At 34.6% G+C, this 20082-nt stretch overlaps 1 protein-coding gene across 2 annotated transcripts; it reads right to left on the reverse strand.

Moving 5' to 3' along the window:
• Positions 1 to 4764: 4764 nt before the first annotated feature.
• On the reverse strand, positions 4765 to 16798 carry LOC149793403 (uncharacterized). Of its 2 annotated transcripts, XM_089967383.1 has the most exons (6): positions 16696 to 16798; positions 14336 to 14541; positions 11853 to 12021; positions 10759 to 10968; positions 6478 to 6950; positions 4765 to 5353 (listed from the first exon to the last, which is right to left on the reverse strand). In XM_089967383.1, exons 2-6 carry the CDS (start codon positions 14498 to 14500, stop codon positions 5231 to 5233), a joined length of 1140 nt encoding a protein of 379 aa, XP_089823509.1. In that variant the 5' UTR covers positions 14501 to 14541; positions 16696 to 16798; the 3' UTR covers positions 4765 to 5230. The 2 variants fall into 2 exon arrangements, with proteins under 2 accessions (XP_089823509.1, XP_089823510.1); XM_089967384.1 differs by lacking the exon at positions 10759 to 10968.
• Between the last annotated feature and the right edge of the window lie 3284 nt (positions 16799 to 20082).

The raw sequence follows: 20082 nt of genomic DNA on the forward strand, positions 1-20082 counted from the left end.
ATCCAAGAATAGATCTTTATTTACATTTAACTATCAATCCAAGTCTCTAAGAATGTTATATTTGAGCACTTTGTATTTTCAGAGAAGAATAACTTGAATTAAATAATTTTAATAATACAACTGATACTGCTCAGATCATAGAGCAAGAATGAATAATTTCTAGATAAACAGGATAATATAGTCCTGTAGTTGACCTTAGGTCACAATGAGCATTTTCTATTAAAAAAATATGACCTAATGGAAAATGTAATTCCAGAAGGTTCCAAGTGTTTACGAGATAACATCTTAATTATAACTAGAAGGCATGTTACTAAAATTATAATGGAAAATGTGGTTAACAACATGTTAACCCGGTATCTCCTGTGTAATTTCCAATCTTCTGGACTACGATGGAGATAAGCAAGTTGTTTACAAAACCAAAATCAGTGATTTAGGTCAGGTAGAAAATGAACGTGATTTCGGACAATATCAAGATCAAAATACAATTATCCATAGCATATACTGAATAAATACCTAACAATCAATGCAAGTTTAATATACATAACACTTCCCCTCAGAAAGAAAATGAAAGATACATGCAATAAAGCATTATTTCAAAAATTAGTCAAATGTATATGTGATACAAATTTACATAAGATGAAATCTTATAAATTACACAAATTATACATGAAACAATATTAATAAATGCATCTGCTATTAGATTGTCTTTCCCTTGTCGTGCCTGGTGTTAGTGTTGAATTCCTGAAACATCAAAAAATTCCACCTTAATAATCTCTGATTTCTGTTTTTCTTTTTGTCAATGAAAGTAAGGGGGTTATTATCACTGAATACAATAATTAGAGAGGAGATGAACTAATATACACTTCAAGGTTTTGCAGAGAGATAGGCCTATAAATCAGCCTGTCCCCCGTGATAATATTGATTGGCGGTTTAGGGGATGATATCTCCTGTGCATTAAAACATGCAGAACTCTGCAGAATGGTTTGGCTGCACACGTCGGTATACATTTTATACACTTACCGGCATTTCTCTCGACATTGGAGCAACAGTTGGCTGAAGTGTTCTTTTGGTGGCATGTAAATTATATTTCCGGAGCAAATCCTATAGTTGGCGATTTGTTAATCAACGTAGAATAGTACAACCCTCTGTCCTGTGAAGTTTTTTTATTTCACACTAGATATGGCTGTTACCAATTACCGGTATGTCTAAAGTGTACGCAGGTTTGTTCCGGAAAATTTTAGCATGTAACAAAATTTCACATTTTAATGGATAGGTGACATCAAACCCACATATCATCCATGAGTATCAACACAGATTTGGGGGGGTTAATTTATCGGACTAAGAGAGAGAGAGAGAGAGAAAGAGAGAGAGAGAGAGAGAGAGAGTAGGGCCGGATCAGGTCAATTCGTGTGTGTGTGTGTGTGTGTGTTTCCAAAATTGTAGAAGGGCCATGACTTTCCTCGAAGGGAACGATACAAAAGTCTGTGTATATATGTACTCAAAATGTGCAACAATAAACGCGCGAAACAGATAAAACGTTGGTCAAATTTCCGGTGATAACTGACTGTACGTTTGTGTGTGTACGTTTTTTTTTTTTTATCCTGTGGGGTCAGGATTTCCCGGATTCCCCCTCCCGATCCGGCCCGAGAGAGAGAGAGAGAGAGAGAGAAAGAGCGAAAGTGAGAGAGAGAATATATATGTGTGTGAGTAGTGAATATTCCTTTATAGGTGTCGTAAAGATCATGCCAATAGTAAATCGGGAAAATAAGAAGTAAAGACATCCAGCATCTTATATGTAGCTGTTTATAGACCCCTATATGATCGCATGTAATGGTAGAAAACATTAGAATAAGTGATGGCAAAATGTAATACCCAGTAAGACAGTCTAAATGTATCACTTTGTTTTAGAATGCGATTTTTATTTGCTGTAAAGTAATAAATTTACCAACTCGTACTTTTGGAAAGGCCCGAGTTTGTATAAATTTATTAAATCAATAAATTCCACTTATTCTAGTGAAGTTAGCAATCAGGGAAATTTGTATTCACAGATCTCTAACTGAACGTAATTATAAGATGAATGCTACTTCAAATTACATTATTTAATTAAGTGGTCCGAAATATTATTATTATAGAATGTATCAGCTATTTACAAAGCTAACTCGTAAAAAGAAGGACCCAGTCATACTAGTTGAGATCTGACATGCGTATGTATGCTGATGCTGGAGTTATTGCCTATGGTATATGCGGTCATCGTATGATATATCCAGTCAGGAAAAGGAACCAAATTAATCAAAGCACTCAAATAAATATTAAATATAGGCAATTCAGGTGCTTATATGAACAGACGTTTAAGGAAGAATTAACGCAAGTGCCTTGGGAAACAGTTAAGACATACGAAGATATCAACGATGCATGGTTAGCCTTGAAGGAATTATTATTCCATATAACAGATCAGCGTTTACCATTCAAAGAATATATAATTAGATCAGGTTAGGAAAATTCGACTAATGCTGGTATCTCAGCACTCATGCATTCAATGAATTTCCTGAATGAGGAAGCAAGAAAGGTAAACGTAAATTTGACTAACCTATTTGATGGTCTAGTAGAAATAAGGTTCTTTAAAAAATGCAGATGCAAAAGAAGTCTACATAGACGAAACCGTTCATTAATCATCAAATAAGCCACAAAATATTGAAATAAATATACGAACTTTCCTTACTCTTGATGGCGAAGTCGTTAATGAATTTACCAAAAATTTCAAATAGTTTTAGTGATTTATTTCTGTCCTATAGGGTTAAAGATTGATAAAGACTTTGTTACTACTGAATATTGAACGTATGATAAATTAATATTTTCCCCAATCTTAATGACGTTTTTTTTTGTTGTTGAAAAAAGTAATTATAAATATGTCTAATTCAAAAGCTAGTGTTTTTGATGATTTGTCGTGAAGCTCATTGAAGGCTCAATAAACTATTTAATATGTTCGTAGGCACAATTTCTTTTGTAGACGATTGGATAAATGCTAAAGTTATTTATCTTCTTAGTTATAGACCTGTATTTGTTCTACCTATTCCTAGCATAATTATAGAAGGGCATATTTTTCAATTAATTTTATGACTTTTTACCTTAAGAAAATAATTTGATTACACCGTGGCATTCATTCAGGCTGCTGATTTGAAATTAGGCCTTCTCTTTTTCATATTGTGTATAAATGATTTTTCATAGTGTTTGAGGCTTTCTTCAGTATCTATATAAGCACATGATATATCACAAAATGCTAGAGATAAAGATATTAGCATTGTTGATGGCCAGCTAAATAGTGACTTACAAGGTGCTTTAAATGGACCTATTATTAAATTAAAATTTACAGATAACGCAGTTATTGCTTTTCTGATAAGCACAACAAGTAGCTAATGTAGAGAACTGTACTTTGAAGTATATGGTACAGAAATTGAATCTGTTCGATGTGCCAACCGTTCAGGTGTCCTTATGGATTATGCTATATCCTGGTCAAGCCGCTTTGAAACACTATTTATATAAATATGTAAAATAAATTATGAATTATTAAAAGGGTTAGATGTTTTATGTCGGATCATTTGATCCGAATTTAAAGACAGAGTATTATGTTTATACACGTACACATTTGTGAAATAGTTTGCAGCATGATGTTAAACAATATTTCGGCTTTTAAGAAACTATACCTATATAGATAATTAATGAGCTACGAGCAATGCTGATTTTATGACCTCAGAATATTTATGAATGGCAGCTTGATACATCTTTGTGATAAATGGTAGCCTGATATATCTTTTTTGACAAAGGCTGAGGTTAAATAACTGCATGGACTTGACATTGGAACATGTTTTTTTTTCTCTTTTCTTTTCTCTTCGATAAATCTTTCAGTAGATGCTGAATGAGAAATACGAAGAAACCATAAATAAATAAACATATATTTAGCTTAATACCTTCCGAGTTATTATATGTGTGCCCCACAACCCCAACCCTAATGACAAACCAAAATGTATGCGATCATTTGAAAATATATGCAGATTTCTTGTACATTGTACAAAAGTGTTCAAAAGGGAGCAATAACAGCCATTTTGGCCAATGTAGATGCTATTTGTGATTCTTTTAGATTCATTTAACAAAAAAAGGTTTAAGTTACGTTTTTAAGCTTTAGAAGGATGTTTTCATTTACAAGAGTAAAATAGTCTTAAAATTTGGTTCATGTAAGCAAATATGACTGTCTGGGATTCAAGGTTACATGCATAACGTTCAGAACTCTCGATAACATTGCGCTTTAACCGAGAACCAGGTAATTTTATCAGTATAATGTGAATGAAGAATATATATACGCAATATACTCATTGGTTCTTGATTGAAGATTTAACCATAAGAGAGTAACAATTGTACTTTTTTGCCCTAATAACCAACATTTTATGGATTTTTCTAATAAGCAGTAATACTTATATCCTTTTGGACCAATAGGCCTAATTAATATTTTGTTCTATTGTTTTTATTAATGCGTCACTCTACAATCAAGAACAATTTTGAGATGTAGATATAATATACATTGCATTCAAGAGATATGGATGGAGATATACACATGATGCATACCGTTATTAAATTACACTTTGGTTCTATATAAAAGCGCCTCTAAACAATTATTTAAAAATTGAGCCCATACAGACATGTTTTAGCTGATCCTTTCCTATTTGGAAGGCTATGTAAGGCTACTTAGTTATCACAGAAAATAAAATAATGTTTGTAAAGGTTGAAGCATTTTTATTCAAAATGAAAGCAAGCTATATATTTGTACAGATGATGGAAAAGTTGTCCATTACCCCAAAGTAGCCAATAAAACACGTCCCCGTCGGTAAAAATAGAAGAAAAAAAAAAACCCACGAAAATAATATTTACAAAATTATCGCTTTTTTAAAATGGCAGAACTTTAAACTTCTTAAACAGTCAGAATTAGACATACGGAACGTGCATTTATGGGTGGCGTACATACGGTACATTGGATATATTAATTAATCACTGCAGTGTGCTCAACGCACGTTGTCTTCAAGGCACATTCGAAATGTCCTACAGGAACGAGTAGATATGAAACGCTCACTTACAATCAGCATGCACATTATCATTTCAGTCTCATTCGTGAAGTATAAAGCAGAGGTTTGTGTACATTGCAAATTTTGTTATTTTAAACACAAGTATTCAGTAACACAAGTTAGTAACATGTACAGTGTTCAGGGGGACAGTTGGGCTTATCCCAGTTGCAGTTCAGATCACACCAAGACGAGAATCCGGGCACGTGACTCCATGCTGCGGTTGGGACGCATGTCTTCATTGTCTGCAAAATGAAAAAATTGTAAAAAGATAGAACTCCTTATGAACTACGAAATGTAAATTGCCTAAAGGTATGCATTGCAAACAGATTCATAAATATATATTATCATAGTAATGCGATCTTGATTGCTGATCAGGAAAAGTTGTCAGCACTTGAAAAACTGATGCTGACAATAACACGTGATCGAATTATGATAATAATATTTTTATATATATTTATCATTTTTTTTCAGATCAATTAGTAGAGTGATACCGCACAATTAAATCCCTAGGAAAGTGGAATATTACACTGGAAAAATGGGAGCGCAAACCGACACACGCACAAATTTAAAATAATTTGAATTCAACAAAAATAGAAAAAGGAACTCTTTTACCTGAGATATAGGTCTTGCTTTTTGAATACGAATGCCAGTATGATTGTGGCTATTGTTGCTGTCACTGTCATAAACTTGTTGAGATCATAAAGTAAAAGATAAATATCCACATTTAAATATTCGGTTTCATTATCAAATGCTAGCATTAAGACTTATCTATGCGTGCTTGTGGGGCCCCGAGTGGCAGAGTGGTCTAAAGCGCTCACCGTTACGGATCACTGCCGTCTCACCTCTGTCTGCGTGGGTTCAAGTCTAGGGTTCGGCCAATGTAGTTATGTGAGAAAGATTGACAGTAACTTCTCGTGGGGTTTTCCTGGGTTCTTCCTCCACCATTTATACTGGCTGCCATTTATAGCCTATCTTGTGCTGAAAAATGGCGTTAAACCCTACAACAACAACTACTGTGTGCTTGTTTAGCCTATTGAATTCGGACTTTATACATGAAGAGGAAATATATTTATTGAAAGGAACGTATAATCAACGCAACATAACAACCACCCATACCACCAGCAAACGATGAACTGAATAAATCTGACAAAATATTGAGTAGAAGTCACTAGATTCTTTGCTTGTAAAAGCTACTTTCCAAAACGGAAATCGAGATTCTTGCTTTCAGACAATCAGATACATTGAAGACTCTAAGCAAGAACTTTTTATTTGATGGTTTCGTCATTACAAATTGCTGCAAGTGTAAATTCTTGGTCCTTCTCGGTATTTTCAGTACCATTTGTAAGACGTGTGTTAGATAGCTTACCATGTTTTTACTCTCAACATAACTTCCTGTGCATGCGCAGTGAGTAATCGGGCAGTAGGGTGGATTATGCAAACAGTTGGTCATGCACCACTTATCCATTCTACGATTCCCTTCCCAGATGCCTGCCGCCTGGCATTGAGTCACCAACCATTTATTAGTGGTCTGACTAGTTGGCATTCGCGACATTTTTCGTAATGTAGTTGGTTGAAAGGTCGTTCTTCTTTGTCTCATGGGGGTTGTTCTAGGCCTTATAGTGTTCGTTGGTTCTGAAGTGGTATCGTCTGAGGGTGATACGGCTGTGGAAGTTGTCCAAAAACTCGTTCTCTGAGGCGGGTAGGTAACAGATGGTGAGTATGTTGGCGCCACGTTTGTGCAGTCCGGTAAAACTGCCACATCTGCGCAGTTTATGAACTGCTCCTGAGGACCAAAGCCTATTCCGCATTTAGAATTTTCATCACATCCCCAACTATTCCCTGGAACAACGTAATGTCCAAATTTAAATAATTTAAAATAAAAAACACCTTGCAGTAAATCCACATGACGAAATCACAATACGATAAAATGAAATAACCGCTTTTATCTAAAAAGCAACGAAAGCGATAAAATTACAGTCTAAGGACAACAAAGATTGCCCTTTATTGCAATGTATTATTTGTATAGAGATCAAAACTATAATTGAATGAATAAATAGATTTTACATGTAATCTGTCTACTTAATAGCTATAGTTGTATTCACCTACATATATATATATATATATATATATATATATATATATATATATATATATATATATATATATATATATATATATATATCACATACATTAAAAATAAAATGTCATTTAAAGTGTTGGCATAAAGCAAATTGATATACAAATACTATTGTAAAAAATTGTGATAGTCTCATGGCGCAATAATAAGAATATATAAACATTATTTCAGCTGCAGGTCTACAGATCAATGATGAGCAAAAATCTGGAGTGAGAGAGAAAAACATATTGTGCTGGACGAAAACATTAAAACTGAACTTGTACCAAGTAACCTACAGTAATCTGGTTCGTTGTAGCGGTGTGTTTACGTATTCCTTGGGATCACTCTACAGTGTTCATAATATCAGTGATACATAGTTGCAATAGCCAGTCGACACTAGGCTTATATGTTAAATTTGTCGGTTACGAGGTACACATACTGTAGAGTATTTAATGCTTTGTTGCTGTTGCTTCTTAACCTATTTTAATGTTCTAAAAATCGATTTTTAATTATTAAATATAAAAATATCCAAATGGTTGTCCCCCCCCCGGATTATCATAGCTAGATACAGGCAAAAATCCATGAAAATACGAGCGATGGAGATTTTCGCTTGTGTCATACGACGATGTCTCCGGACCTATGAATGATGGTAAAGTTTAGTCAAACCGTCAGAAGAAGAAGAAGAGGAGTGTGTGTGTGTGTGTGTGTGTGTGTGTGTGTGTGAGAGAGAGAGAGAGAGAGAGAGAGAGAAGGGCCAGATCAGGTCAATTCTTGTGTGTGTGTGTGTGTGCTTCCAAAATTTCAGAAAGGCCATGGCTTTCCTCGAAGGGCACCAAGGTAAAAGTCTATTCATATATTTACTCAAAATGTGCACAATACCAATAAACGCGCGAAAGAATAAAACGTTGATCAAATTTCTAGTGATAACTGACTGTACGTTTGTGTGTGTGTGTACGTTTCTTGTTAGCCTGTGGGGTCGGGATTTCTAATAACATGCCAATAGTAACTCGGGGAAAATAATAAATAAATTGCAGTGGAAGTAAAACCGGTAAAGATATCCAGTGTCGTATATGTAGCTGTACATAGACCCCTATATTATCGCATATAATGGTAGAAAACATTAGAATAAGCGATGAGAGAGAGAGAGAGAGAGAGAGAGAGAGAGAATATATATGTGTGAAAGTAAGTGAATATTCCTTTATAGGTGTCGTAATGACCATGCCAGTAGTAACTCAGGAAAATAAGAAGTAAAGACATCCAGCATCTTATATGTAGCTGTTTATAGACCCCTATATGATCGCATGTAATGGTAGAAAACATTAGAATAAGTGATGGCAAAATGTAATACCCAGTAAGACAGTCTAAATGTATCACTTTGTTTTAGAATGCAAGTTTATTTGCTGCCAAGTAAGAAATTTACCAGCTCTTATTTTTTGGAAAGGTGTGAGTATGTAGAAATGTATTCAATCACTAAATTCCACATAATCTAGTGAAGTTAGCAATCGGGGAAATTTTATTCACAGATCTCTAATTGATTTTTTTTGGATAGGATTTTGGTTTTTTATTGTTTGTTTCTGCATTCAAAACCTGAATTTGTTTGGAGAGAGAGAGAGAGAGAGAGAGAGTATTAGCCAGATTAGAGTGAACAATGGATATATTATATCAACTTGGTGAAAAACAGACATTTTATGGGTAAAAAACTTTAGTATTTTCTCGCATTCGATGAAATAAAATAATAAATCCGTTATATATTCGGAGTAAACACATTTTCTTTGTATTTTATGTTCTAACGTACTCGCCAGCAATATACTGAAGTAACTGATTTCTTACTATATCCAGCTCGTTTACCATTTATGTTCTATTGTGTTCGTGTACATTCGTACAGGAAATATAATTATTCTCATAATTCTCCTTCCCAATTCAAGGTAAAACACCAACAAACAAACAACAACAAAAAATAGAAGATAAAGAAGATAAATGCAAACAAAACAAAAACTGCTGCTAGCATTATGTTGGATCCATGGTTACCTGTGCAGCCATATTTACCACTTAGTCCAATAGACCAATAGAGCTTCTTTGACTAGCTGTCAAATGTCTTGGCCATAAAGATATTAGTCTTTCACAGGTAGTGAAACAATATTGAGTGTACTTCACTTCAATATTTATCATGTTTATTTCTCTCAGAAAATCCATTTTTTACGGTCTAGTAAGCAATAAAAGTGAATATCTCACGAGTGAACTGAAAGCATTGTATTGGCACAAGTGTTTCCATTCCACGAGGGAAATATATATATATATATATATATATATATATATATATATATATATATATATATATATATATATTTATATATACGATAGAAAACGGTAGATTTTCTTTGCATTATGCATTTTAAAATCCAAAAATCGGCGATTTGCATTGATGTTGTTCTCCATTCCGTCACAATGCGTTTAACGGCTGCATTACTATATAGAAAAGAAAATAAGTTCCGAAATTTTACAATAATTTTAGGACAATTTTACAAATTTAGCTTGTACATAGAATGCTTCAAATTGTGTATTTTATCAAATTCATCACTGTTTACATAAAAAATTAAAAGATTTTATTTTCGTTAACACATTTCTTGCGCGGATTGATAGTGAACATTGTTGGCGCGGGGCTACTGAAGAAACATAAAGATGTCGTTTCCGACAGATTTCAGATTGTAACATCTTTAAAGAGATTATAATAATGATTTTTGAGTTACTTAGAAGGATTGTGGTTCTTTATTTTTGTTTCTGCATTCAAAACCTGAATTTTTTTGGTAGCCTTGACAAGTTTGCTGTCTAGTTAGGTAACAGAAGCTGCATCCAAATGTAGATTGTCACTTAATTTCGGTTTGCAATCAAAATTCATCAATGCCCGATTTCTCAATCGTTTTCAAACATGATTATGATTGTGACGAGAATTAAAATCGCTACTTACAATGTTGTTACTATATTCTATTAATCAAGAGTTTTTCCTAAAGATGTGTACCGTTTTTCGTACACAATACAGATACAAAATATCGAATTGCATCTTGTTATGTTAATTCTGTCATTGACAATTTGTATGACTCAAGCTACCTTTTTGTTGTTTGGAGTACGTTTTAAGGCATTCCTTGTTACATATTTGTATACTTGACTGTCTACATTATTCACGCATTTTAAGATCTTTTCATCGTGTGTGTGCTTGTGTGTGTGTGTGTGTGTGTCTGGGTGTGTGAGAGAGATAGAGAAGGTGAGAGGGTGGGGTGGGGTAGTTTCAGACGAAGAAACAAAATGAATAATGAAACTGACCTAAATGTAGAAATACAGATTTAAATAACACAAGGGTAGATATATTTCCTGGGTAAAGAAAATAGTTCTAAAAGTAATATAGATGTCATTAGTCTCTCACTGGTATATTTTAATAGATTTAGTTGATAAACATAGTGTGTGTGTGTGTGTGTGTGTGTTTCTAACTCTGAAAGAAAATGTGAAGTGATCCGGGTACACACTTCCTATCCATACCAGTATTATATTTCCACTGGAGTACACACTGGGTGCATTCTAAACCTTCCGGAAGGTCTATGTGGAAGGTGTAGTGATGCTGCTCAACCAAGCTGATACCGTATCTTGTGACCCCTGTCCCGCTCACTGCCAGTAGTTGCCTATCCAAACACTCTTGTGTCACATTGGCTTTGGGGTTATTGTTAGGACACAGCCGAAATTCAAAATAGCCTGCAATTAGTTCCAAAAGTATTCTTTATGAAACGATTGAAATCTGAACTTATACGCCATTGTGCGGGTTCGAATCCTACCACTAGATCACCCTGGGTCGGATAAAGTTGTGTATTCTTGGGAAAGGCAATTTATTCATATTGCCCTGGCGCTAAATAACCTACTTCTGTGATGTTCTGTAAAACACCAAACCAAACTTAACGAAAATGTTAGTGATATTCTATTTTAATTATTAGCTCCACCATGTCGCTTAACCTTCCTGAGTCGCTTTCGTACCTCTTTATGTGTGTCCTGCAGCAGGTCCGCCAGTTTTTGAATGGGAAGAAGGATTACACATGTCTACGTAACGATGATTAACATGTGAGAACGTAAACTAACAAGGTCCTACATAATAGACTAAAATATGATAAATCAATAAGTACTAATTGGAGTTAGCTCACATTTGAAAGTTTGCTTATTTATATTGAAAGAAGTAAGTTTCTTGGGTTTAGATTGTTTCTACCAATAAGAAATAACGACTTTTTAAGAGTTATTATAAATATGAGTACTAGTTTATACTGTTGAAGTTGAAATAGCCTCTGGGCGCGCCAGGTTCTAAACACCAGACAACTGGGGTGCTTACGTTTTAAATGCAGTTAGTTTACGTAGTAAACTTATCTTTCGCTTTATTTTATAAATGTTTCATATCATCAGATTTTACGGTAAAATTTACCCGAGACTCAATTGAAACAATTTTTGTTATGTCGATTTTTTTTCCCAGAGAAAAGGGTCCCACTGAAACTTTACAGAAAACCTAGAAGAATCATCAAAGAGTTACAATTCCAAAGAAAGAATGATTAAGCGTACATATTAGCAGGCTCTGCATACTATCCACCAATACTGACCTTTATGATATGCTGTTATTCTCACAGTAACCTTGATGCTTTTAATCCCTTTGGGGTAGCACCGTCCAATAATAGGGGTGGCATATGGCCCCTTTGGCTCGTGGAGACGTGGTCCCTGATACGGATCCCCGCAGATGCCACATTTACCACCATGATTGTTCCACTGATTCTGTGTTAAATGTAGGGAGAATTAATAAAGTAGCACGTGCATAAGTGAAAAGAAACGACATTAAAGTTTGCCTGTAATCAAAAACGTGAACCGATTTTATAATCTTGACGAGAATAATGTTGATAGATGCTGATCCACAGGTATGCAAAGCGTAAGCAGCATATACATTACCCCAAATAGTGGCGAAGACAACATCTAAATCACTTAGAAAATACTGCTAAATGCTAAACCCAGATGTTCTCAAGGCTGCACGTGCTGCATCTGTCATATTGATTTTTTTTTAATATAAAAAATTATATCTGCCGTAACTCATTAAAAATGTAGGCAACATTTTCGGTCTGAACAAGTACATTTTTTAATCTTCTTGATACTATATTTTTGCTGGGACGTACTTTAAAATTGTGAATTTAACAGGAAGTTAAATTTTTAAACTGATGTCATTGCTGGGACGTACTTTACAACTGTGTATTTAACAGGAAGTTCTCTTTTAAGCCAACGTGTTTTCCATCGATGTTAAATTTGTTACAATTATTTGAAATCCATTTAAATGTGATTGAGCTGAATCAGTTAATGGATCCTGCTAAATGTGGATTTAAAATTGGCATGGAAATCTTAAATAAAGACCACATTGAAATGTTTAATGAAAAGTTCAAACATACGACTTAATAGTTCTTCATACATATCAGTTTATACATTGTAATAAATGTATGTTGGTACTCGAACTCTATTCAGAAACTCCTTGTGTGTTTAACATCTTTACAAAAAAAAAAAAAACAAAACAAAAAAAAAACAAAAAAAACAACAACAACAACAACAGAAGATAATCAAAGATCTCAAGCAGTCTATGAACCGATCAGTCAACCAGTCAACCAGCCCTTTTGCTAGTTGGGTTGGTAAAATTCGGATTGGTGGAATCATCCTGCAGGAGAAGAGATAAATAATGAAATACCATTCACAGTAGCAGTTCCATGATTGATTAATAACATGAAATATATATTTTAGAATAAAAGAGGGTATTAGTTTGAATCGAATATCTCACAATTTTAGTAGGCATACAAAATATTGGGTTTGAAAAATGTTCAGTTCGAAAGATAGACGGAACGATAAATAGACATACAGCATTACGTGCTTACAGCCATCCAACAATACATACATACATACATACATACATACACACATACATACATACATACACACACAGAGACATACATACATACATACATACATACATACATACATACATACACACACAGAGACATACATAGATACATAGATACATAGATACTTACGTACATACATACACACACATATACATACATACGTACGTACGAACGAACGTACACATACATACATACATACATACATACCTACCCACCTACAGACCTACATATATACATACATACATATATACATACATACATACATATATACATACATACATACACACACAGAGACATACATACATACATACATACATACATACATACATACATACACACACAGAGACATACATACATACATACACACATACATACATACATACATACATACATACACACACAGAGACATACATACATACATACATACATACATACACACACACACATATACATACATACGTACGTACGAACGAACGTACACATACATACGTACCTACCTACCTACCCACCTACAGACCTACATACATACATACATACATACATACATACATGCATACATACATACTTATATGTTTAAAGCAATATGCACAAGATCACCTGATCATTCATGGCTTATTAGGTTTTACGTTGTTATCTATGCAAACATACAGAGACTCTTTCTTTCATTTCAGTTTGAACGCATAAAGTTATTCTATAGATTCGATGTTTTTGAAACGTTTAATTCTTGTTTGTATTTATGCCTCCTTTAAGCAATATTCCTCATTGTATTTATGCCTCCTTTAAGCAATATTCCTCATTGTATTTATGCCTCCTTTAAGCAATATTCCTCATTGTATTTATGCCTCCTTTAAGCAATATTCCTCATTGTTAGGCCATTCATTGTGGTCTGTATATTATAGTAAATGCCTACTACGTAACGTTTAAATGAATCAAATACAATCTCATTTTTATTCCTTCCAGTTAGTCTTGTAAAGTTTTAGAAGAACGTCCAAGGTTTGAATGAAAGAGGTATTACATCTCTACGTTTTGTCTATTTAATCACATACATTTAGCATGATTATTGGATTATTGAATCACGCACAAATTGTCAAGTTTAGAACTTAGTTCTGCTGCTGAATTTTACGCATGTACGTAAGAGAGAGAGAGAGACTCACCGCAAATCCTCCACAGTTAAGACCCATGTTGTCGTAATTGATGGGTACATCAAAGCCAACCATACCCATATAGTTGCGTGCCGGAGGGTCCACTAATAGCCCGTGGCCCCATGCTTCATGAAGAATCCCGAAAACTGTGACTAATAGACGCAATAGATCCATCATCTTCCTACTTTTTTTCCGTTCAGGATACTTTCTAAACCTATCTGTAAGAGAATTGTGTGTTATCGACAAATTATGGAATTGATAAATTCTTTTCAATTAACCAGCGAATATTCTGTAAGAAAAATTGCAGTCTCGGCAGCTGTTTTAAGATTTCCAACAGTAATCGTGCATTTTTGCATCTTGTTCTGAGTTCTTGACCTCTGTTAACCCCTCTGTTACAAACGATTTAAGCATAAATCTGTGCCCGAGACTCTGATTTCGAGCCCGATTTGTATCAACCTCATTTAAGTACATCCTAATTCAGTTTATGAAAGCATAATTCGAGTCTACATTAGTTCTAGCAGTATCAGATTCTCCCGATTCATTACAATTTTTTTCTTCCACAATGTTTTGTTTTGTTCGCTTGTTTTCAGAACAGAATGTATCATTCATTGAAGGGTGGAAAGAATATGTGGCTGATTTTGTTTTTCATTCTATAATCTTTGTGACTCATTGATAACTTAATATAATGGCTTATTTATAATCTATCCCATTATCTGCAATATTTAATTCACGCTCAACAATTGCGTATTGTCACTTAGTTTAATGAATCTTTAATCTTTGAAAGCGTATCTTGGCGCCAATTCAATAATGTTATTTTCGTGGTAGATATTCGTTATGCATGGCATAAGAACCTCAGAACCCAATTTAAAAAAATCCCGAAATTGTTTTATTTTACTGTAATATTTTCAGTTGGGTTCATCCTTACCTCTTTGTTTCTCTCTGTGTCTGTCTGTCTGTCTGTCTCTCTCTCTCTCTCTCTCTCTCTCTCTCTATATATATATATATAATTTAAGAAGCAAATGAAGGTGCTGAGAGCTGCATTCGAGAGAATTTCCAAGCAATATAAAGATGATTCTCTTTTGCTGCATTTTGTAATATTGCCCGTTTAAATAATTTAAAAGCAACCAGAAAAGCTGATCAAATGTGTTCGTAATTATATTTTAAAAAGAGCAACAAAGGTATTTCTCAAAAGCTTTTAATCTGATTTGTCTTTACAAGAACAGTGGTTGTTTTGTGGGAATCAAAATATTTTAAAAACAGAAATTTAATAGATGTTCGATGTTTCGAGAAGAAGTCACTATAGAGATTCCGTTTTTAGATCCATATTTTGCTCTAGGCCTCGCTCAAATTTCTGTTGTATTGGGGTATCGTTTTAATTGAAATCAAATTGTAAACGTTTACAGACTTGCTGCTTTACATTAAAATCATCTGAATTTAAAAATATGAGCAAGAGCCGATCAATACTTTTCGCGTTATGAATGCTCACAGTCAATTTATATTCTCTATCTTCAACATAATATTCATTCACATTTATGCCAAATCTAATAAATACATGTTAAGTTATTAACGCTCTAAAGTACTCAATCTTTATTTTTTCGTTTAGTTTGAGGAAAATTATCTGTCAGTCTTTGGTCATTCAAACTGAGATTTTAGGTAACACTTTGCATCTTGTACGAAAAGGGTTAAAACCGTAAGTATCGTTCCAACGATATCGTTACAACGATATCGTTACAAAGCTAAGTTTTGTTGACGCAATGGACATTTTTGCCGCGTCAACCATATAGTTTGCCGTGCAACGGTATTGTTGATGAACAGTGGTGTTGTTGCAACGGCATTTATATCTGTTGGTATCAACATACCTGTGAGAATGTACTTCTTTTGTGTTGCAACGCTTAAATGCAGCGTTGCAACGGTAATCGTACCGTTTTCATGGTGATTTGTATCGTCTCAAAACTCAATTACCGTTGCAAGAACATAAAATACTTATCACCAGTATTTAAATATCATTAGAACTATATAATTAATACCATTATAATGGTTATAAATACCTTTGCTGTGTTTAAAATACTTTAAATTGTATCATTTCAGTGGCAAAAGGTATCCGTACACTTCGCAATTCAAGCACGTGAGCAACAGATAGTAGCTTGGTCAAGAATAATTTTTAAAACGAATGTGCTCTGTATAACTTTTAATTAGGGCACTGTAGCAAAACGTTCTTGTTGAACTCAAGTCGATGTTTCGTATCTCTTTCTGCACATTTGAAATCTTTGTACAATTGCATAATTAATGTTACTCGTACGCTTATTACTATTAGTTTTATCGTGCCAGCAATGCTACATCTGTCCTAAGGTCTTTTACAAGTAGAAACTTACCTATGGCAAAGAGTCATTTTTCAGAAGTTTTCGAAAAAACATGGACATGTGCGTTGTAGAGGCAAACTCGGTCACTATTAACAAAAGATTATCTATAGTAGTGCATGCCTAACGTGATGATTAAGTGACTCAGTAAACAGTGTCGAGTGGACGGAAGTTGCTACTTATCAGTACCGAGAGTCCGGAATTTTGGGAGGCTACTGTTACAAGCCTATGCTCTTAAAATAAGTAACATAATGAGTGGAAAGCTAGAAACCTTTTTGTTAAATTCAACTAATAATTTATTTTTCAATATCATACAAGTGAAAATTTAAAAAATAAAAGAATACTGTCTTGCGAATTAAATCCCAAAATAATCATAGACTTACAGACACAAGTCCTAATAATAAAAGTTCTGAATGAACTTTAGTGAAAATCAATATTAAGTCCAAAGCAGAAAGTATCGATGTGCCTGTGGTGTCCTGCACGTGTTGTTGTACCAAGAGTCTTTTGTTGAAACACAGTCAAATAATGCCAGGTTTGATATCGCTATAAATTCGAAGGAATCTCTCTGTTCAAGAATAATATTTTTGTGAGCACTTCCTAATTTCCAGAGAAAAATCACTTGAATTGAATAATTTGAAGAAATAAATTCCAGCCCAAACGAACTACTGGACACAACAATAATACACTTGATTATGTTAGATCTTACGGCAAGAATGACTAATTTTCAAAAAAACAAGATTTATATTTTAAACTAAGACGTTATAAGATACCCTGGATAAGGGTCAAACGTACACTGTTCTAGATCGATCATTGTTATAATCAGAAAGTCCCTCACCAAAAGCACATAATACACATGACAATCATCGCGTAGTCTAGCTATAAAAAAACATAATATTCTTGACTCAGCTTAAGATAATGATCCTCACTCTGAGAAGAAGAAAAAAAGTTGTTTACCAGAAATGTCACTGACTTTGGACAAGGTCAGCTGCTCAATACAATGTTTCATTACCCGCAGCATAAACTGAAAACAAAGTAACTAACAAACAATACAAATTAAATATACATAACACTACACTATAACCTGACCATGTGAAATCTTCATTGAGAAAGCACTACTCTGATATTTCCATGGTGCCATGGTTAACTTTGTCTCATACAGTGGGGATTTTCTATCTAAGTATAAACAGTAACCAAAATAAAATGGTGATCCTCTTTAAAACTTTCAACTGTTGCAATAGAGGAAGACAAAAGCTGGATTAATCTTAAATCTTAAAGTAGAAGCCACACACATCAATGAGTGTTTCTCGAAGAATGCTTCACCTTCTGCCTTCAATCTTAGCTAACATGTCTCAGCATTGTTTCATACATATGATATCTTTGTTGTATTACGTTGCGGCAATATGATTAAGTGAATTAACTAAAATGTTGTTACATTGTTGTTGTTTAAACGACTTAATATAACATTCCTACAACTCTCTTAAAGCTGTCAGAAACAGCGAACATGCCCTCTGAATTTGTTTGGCCAGATCAAGCAGTTTATGTATTGTTGTTTTTACATGTATTGCATGCCAACATGATTTACTGTTGATGGTATGAAAATCGGTTCAAGTAAGCCACATAACAAAGAACATTACTTGTAAACTATTATTTTGTCAATATTTTTTTCCATTTAGTTTGTTACCAAGCTCTGCGGGCTTTGGGGGTCGAAGGTATAGACATTGACATTCAAGACAAGGGGGTATGATTGAAAGAAACAGCATATTTTCTGGAATTAAGTAAGATTCTGTATGAGCATCTACATCCTGGAATTAAGTAAGATTCTGTATGAGAATCTACATCCTGGAATTAAGTAAGATTCTGTATGAGAATCTACATCCTGGAATTAAGTAAGATTCTGTATGAGCATCTACATCCTGGAATTAAGTAAGATTCTGTATGAGCATCTACATCCTGGAATTAAGTAAGATTCTGTATGAGCATCTACATCCTGGAATTAAGTAAGATTCTGTATGAGCATCTACATCCTGGACAGCAAAATCAGTCCAAGTCTTCTTCCTGTTTGAATGAAGTTTCTGAAAATTAAATTCTAATTTTAATATCTTGAGCAAAGTAAAATATCTTAGCACTCCTTACATATATAAAAGCATTGTTCACAAGTGTATTGAAACTTTCTTATCTATACCTTTTCTTCCCTTGAGATATGTAAGCAAGGTTGGATGCTGACTTTAAAAATCACTTATCTATTCGGGTAAGATGATGCTGAAATTCGTTTCCACAAAGTATATTCTACTTGTCCGAATACTTGACGTTCAATAAATATTTACGTGGAAATACATGTCCTCTAGAACAAGTTGAATGTAATGTTTAGCTATCCAAATTCGAGGTTATGTTGTTCGGGTAATTGGACAACCATCAATAGTATCTGCAAGTTAGGAACGCAAGTAATTTCCTTTAAATCTAATGCATATAAAGACAAAATCAAATGAAATTTTGATGAAGGAAGAGCTCAAATGGCTAACATTGAAATTGTTTCTACTCCTAATGTTGGGGTATGCTCGAGAGTCTCAGATATTGCCTTTAAAACTGTGTTGGTTTCTCCCTTGCCATTGATTTTCAGGTAGACTCCTGCACTGGTTTTGCGCTTGTCATTGATTCACAGGTAGAATCCTGCATAGGTTTTACCATTGCCATTGAATCTCAAGTAGAGTCCTGCACTGCTTTCGCACTTGCCATTGATTCTCAGGTAGACACCTGCACTGCTTTCGCACTTGCCATTGATTTTCAGGTAGACTCCTGCACTGGTTTCGCGCTTACCATTGGTTCTCAGGTAGACGCATGCACTGCTTTTGCCCTTGCCATTGATTCTCAGGTAGACTCTTGCACCGGTTTTGCCATTGTCATGTATTTTTAGGCAGACTCCTGCGCTGGTTTTGCCACTGACATGGATTCACAGGCAGACTCCTGCACTGGGATCGCCCTTGCCATTGATTCTCAGGTAGTCTCTTGCACTGCGTTCACCCTTGCCATTGATTTTCAGGTAGACTCCTGCACTGGTTTTGCCCATGCCATTGATTTTCAGGTAGACTCCTGCACTGGTTTCGCGCTTACCATTGGTTCTCAGGTAGACGCCTGCACTGCTTTTGCCCTTGCCATTGATTCTCAGGTAGACTCTTGCACCGGTTTTGCCACTGTTATGTATTTTTAGGCAGACTCCTGCGCTGGTTTTGCCACTGACATGGATTCACAGGCAGACTCCTGCACTGGGATCGCCCTTGCCATTGATTCTCAGGTAGACTCTTGCACTGCGTTCACCCTTGCCATTTATTCTCAGGTAGACTCCTGCACTGGTTTTCCCATTGCCATTGATTCTCAGGCAGATTGTTGCATTGGTTTTGCCATTGC

Source organism: Sinohyriopsis cumingii, chromosome 8 (assembly GCF_028554795.1).
Source record: "Sinohyriopsis cumingii isolate HCF-2022 chromosome 8, ASM2855479v2, whole genome shotgun sequence".
Taxonomy (NCBI): domain Eukaryota; kingdom Metazoa; phylum Mollusca; class Bivalvia; order Unionida; family Unionidae; genus Sinohyriopsis; species Sinohyriopsis cumingii.

Coding starts and splice junctions, on each gene's coding strand:
- LOC149793403 (XM_089967383.1), bottom strand. CDS start 14,500: ATGATGGATCTATTGCGTCTATTAGTCACAGTTTTCGGGATTCTTCAT. Junction 12,022..14,335: donor TTAACTGTGGAGGATTTGCG/GTGAGTCTCTCT, acceptor CATTTAACACAG/AATCAGTGGAACAATCATGG. Junction 5,354..6,477: donor ATGTTGAGAGTAAAAACATG/GTAAGCTATCTA, acceptor TTCATTTTGCAG/ACAATGAAGACATGCGTCCC.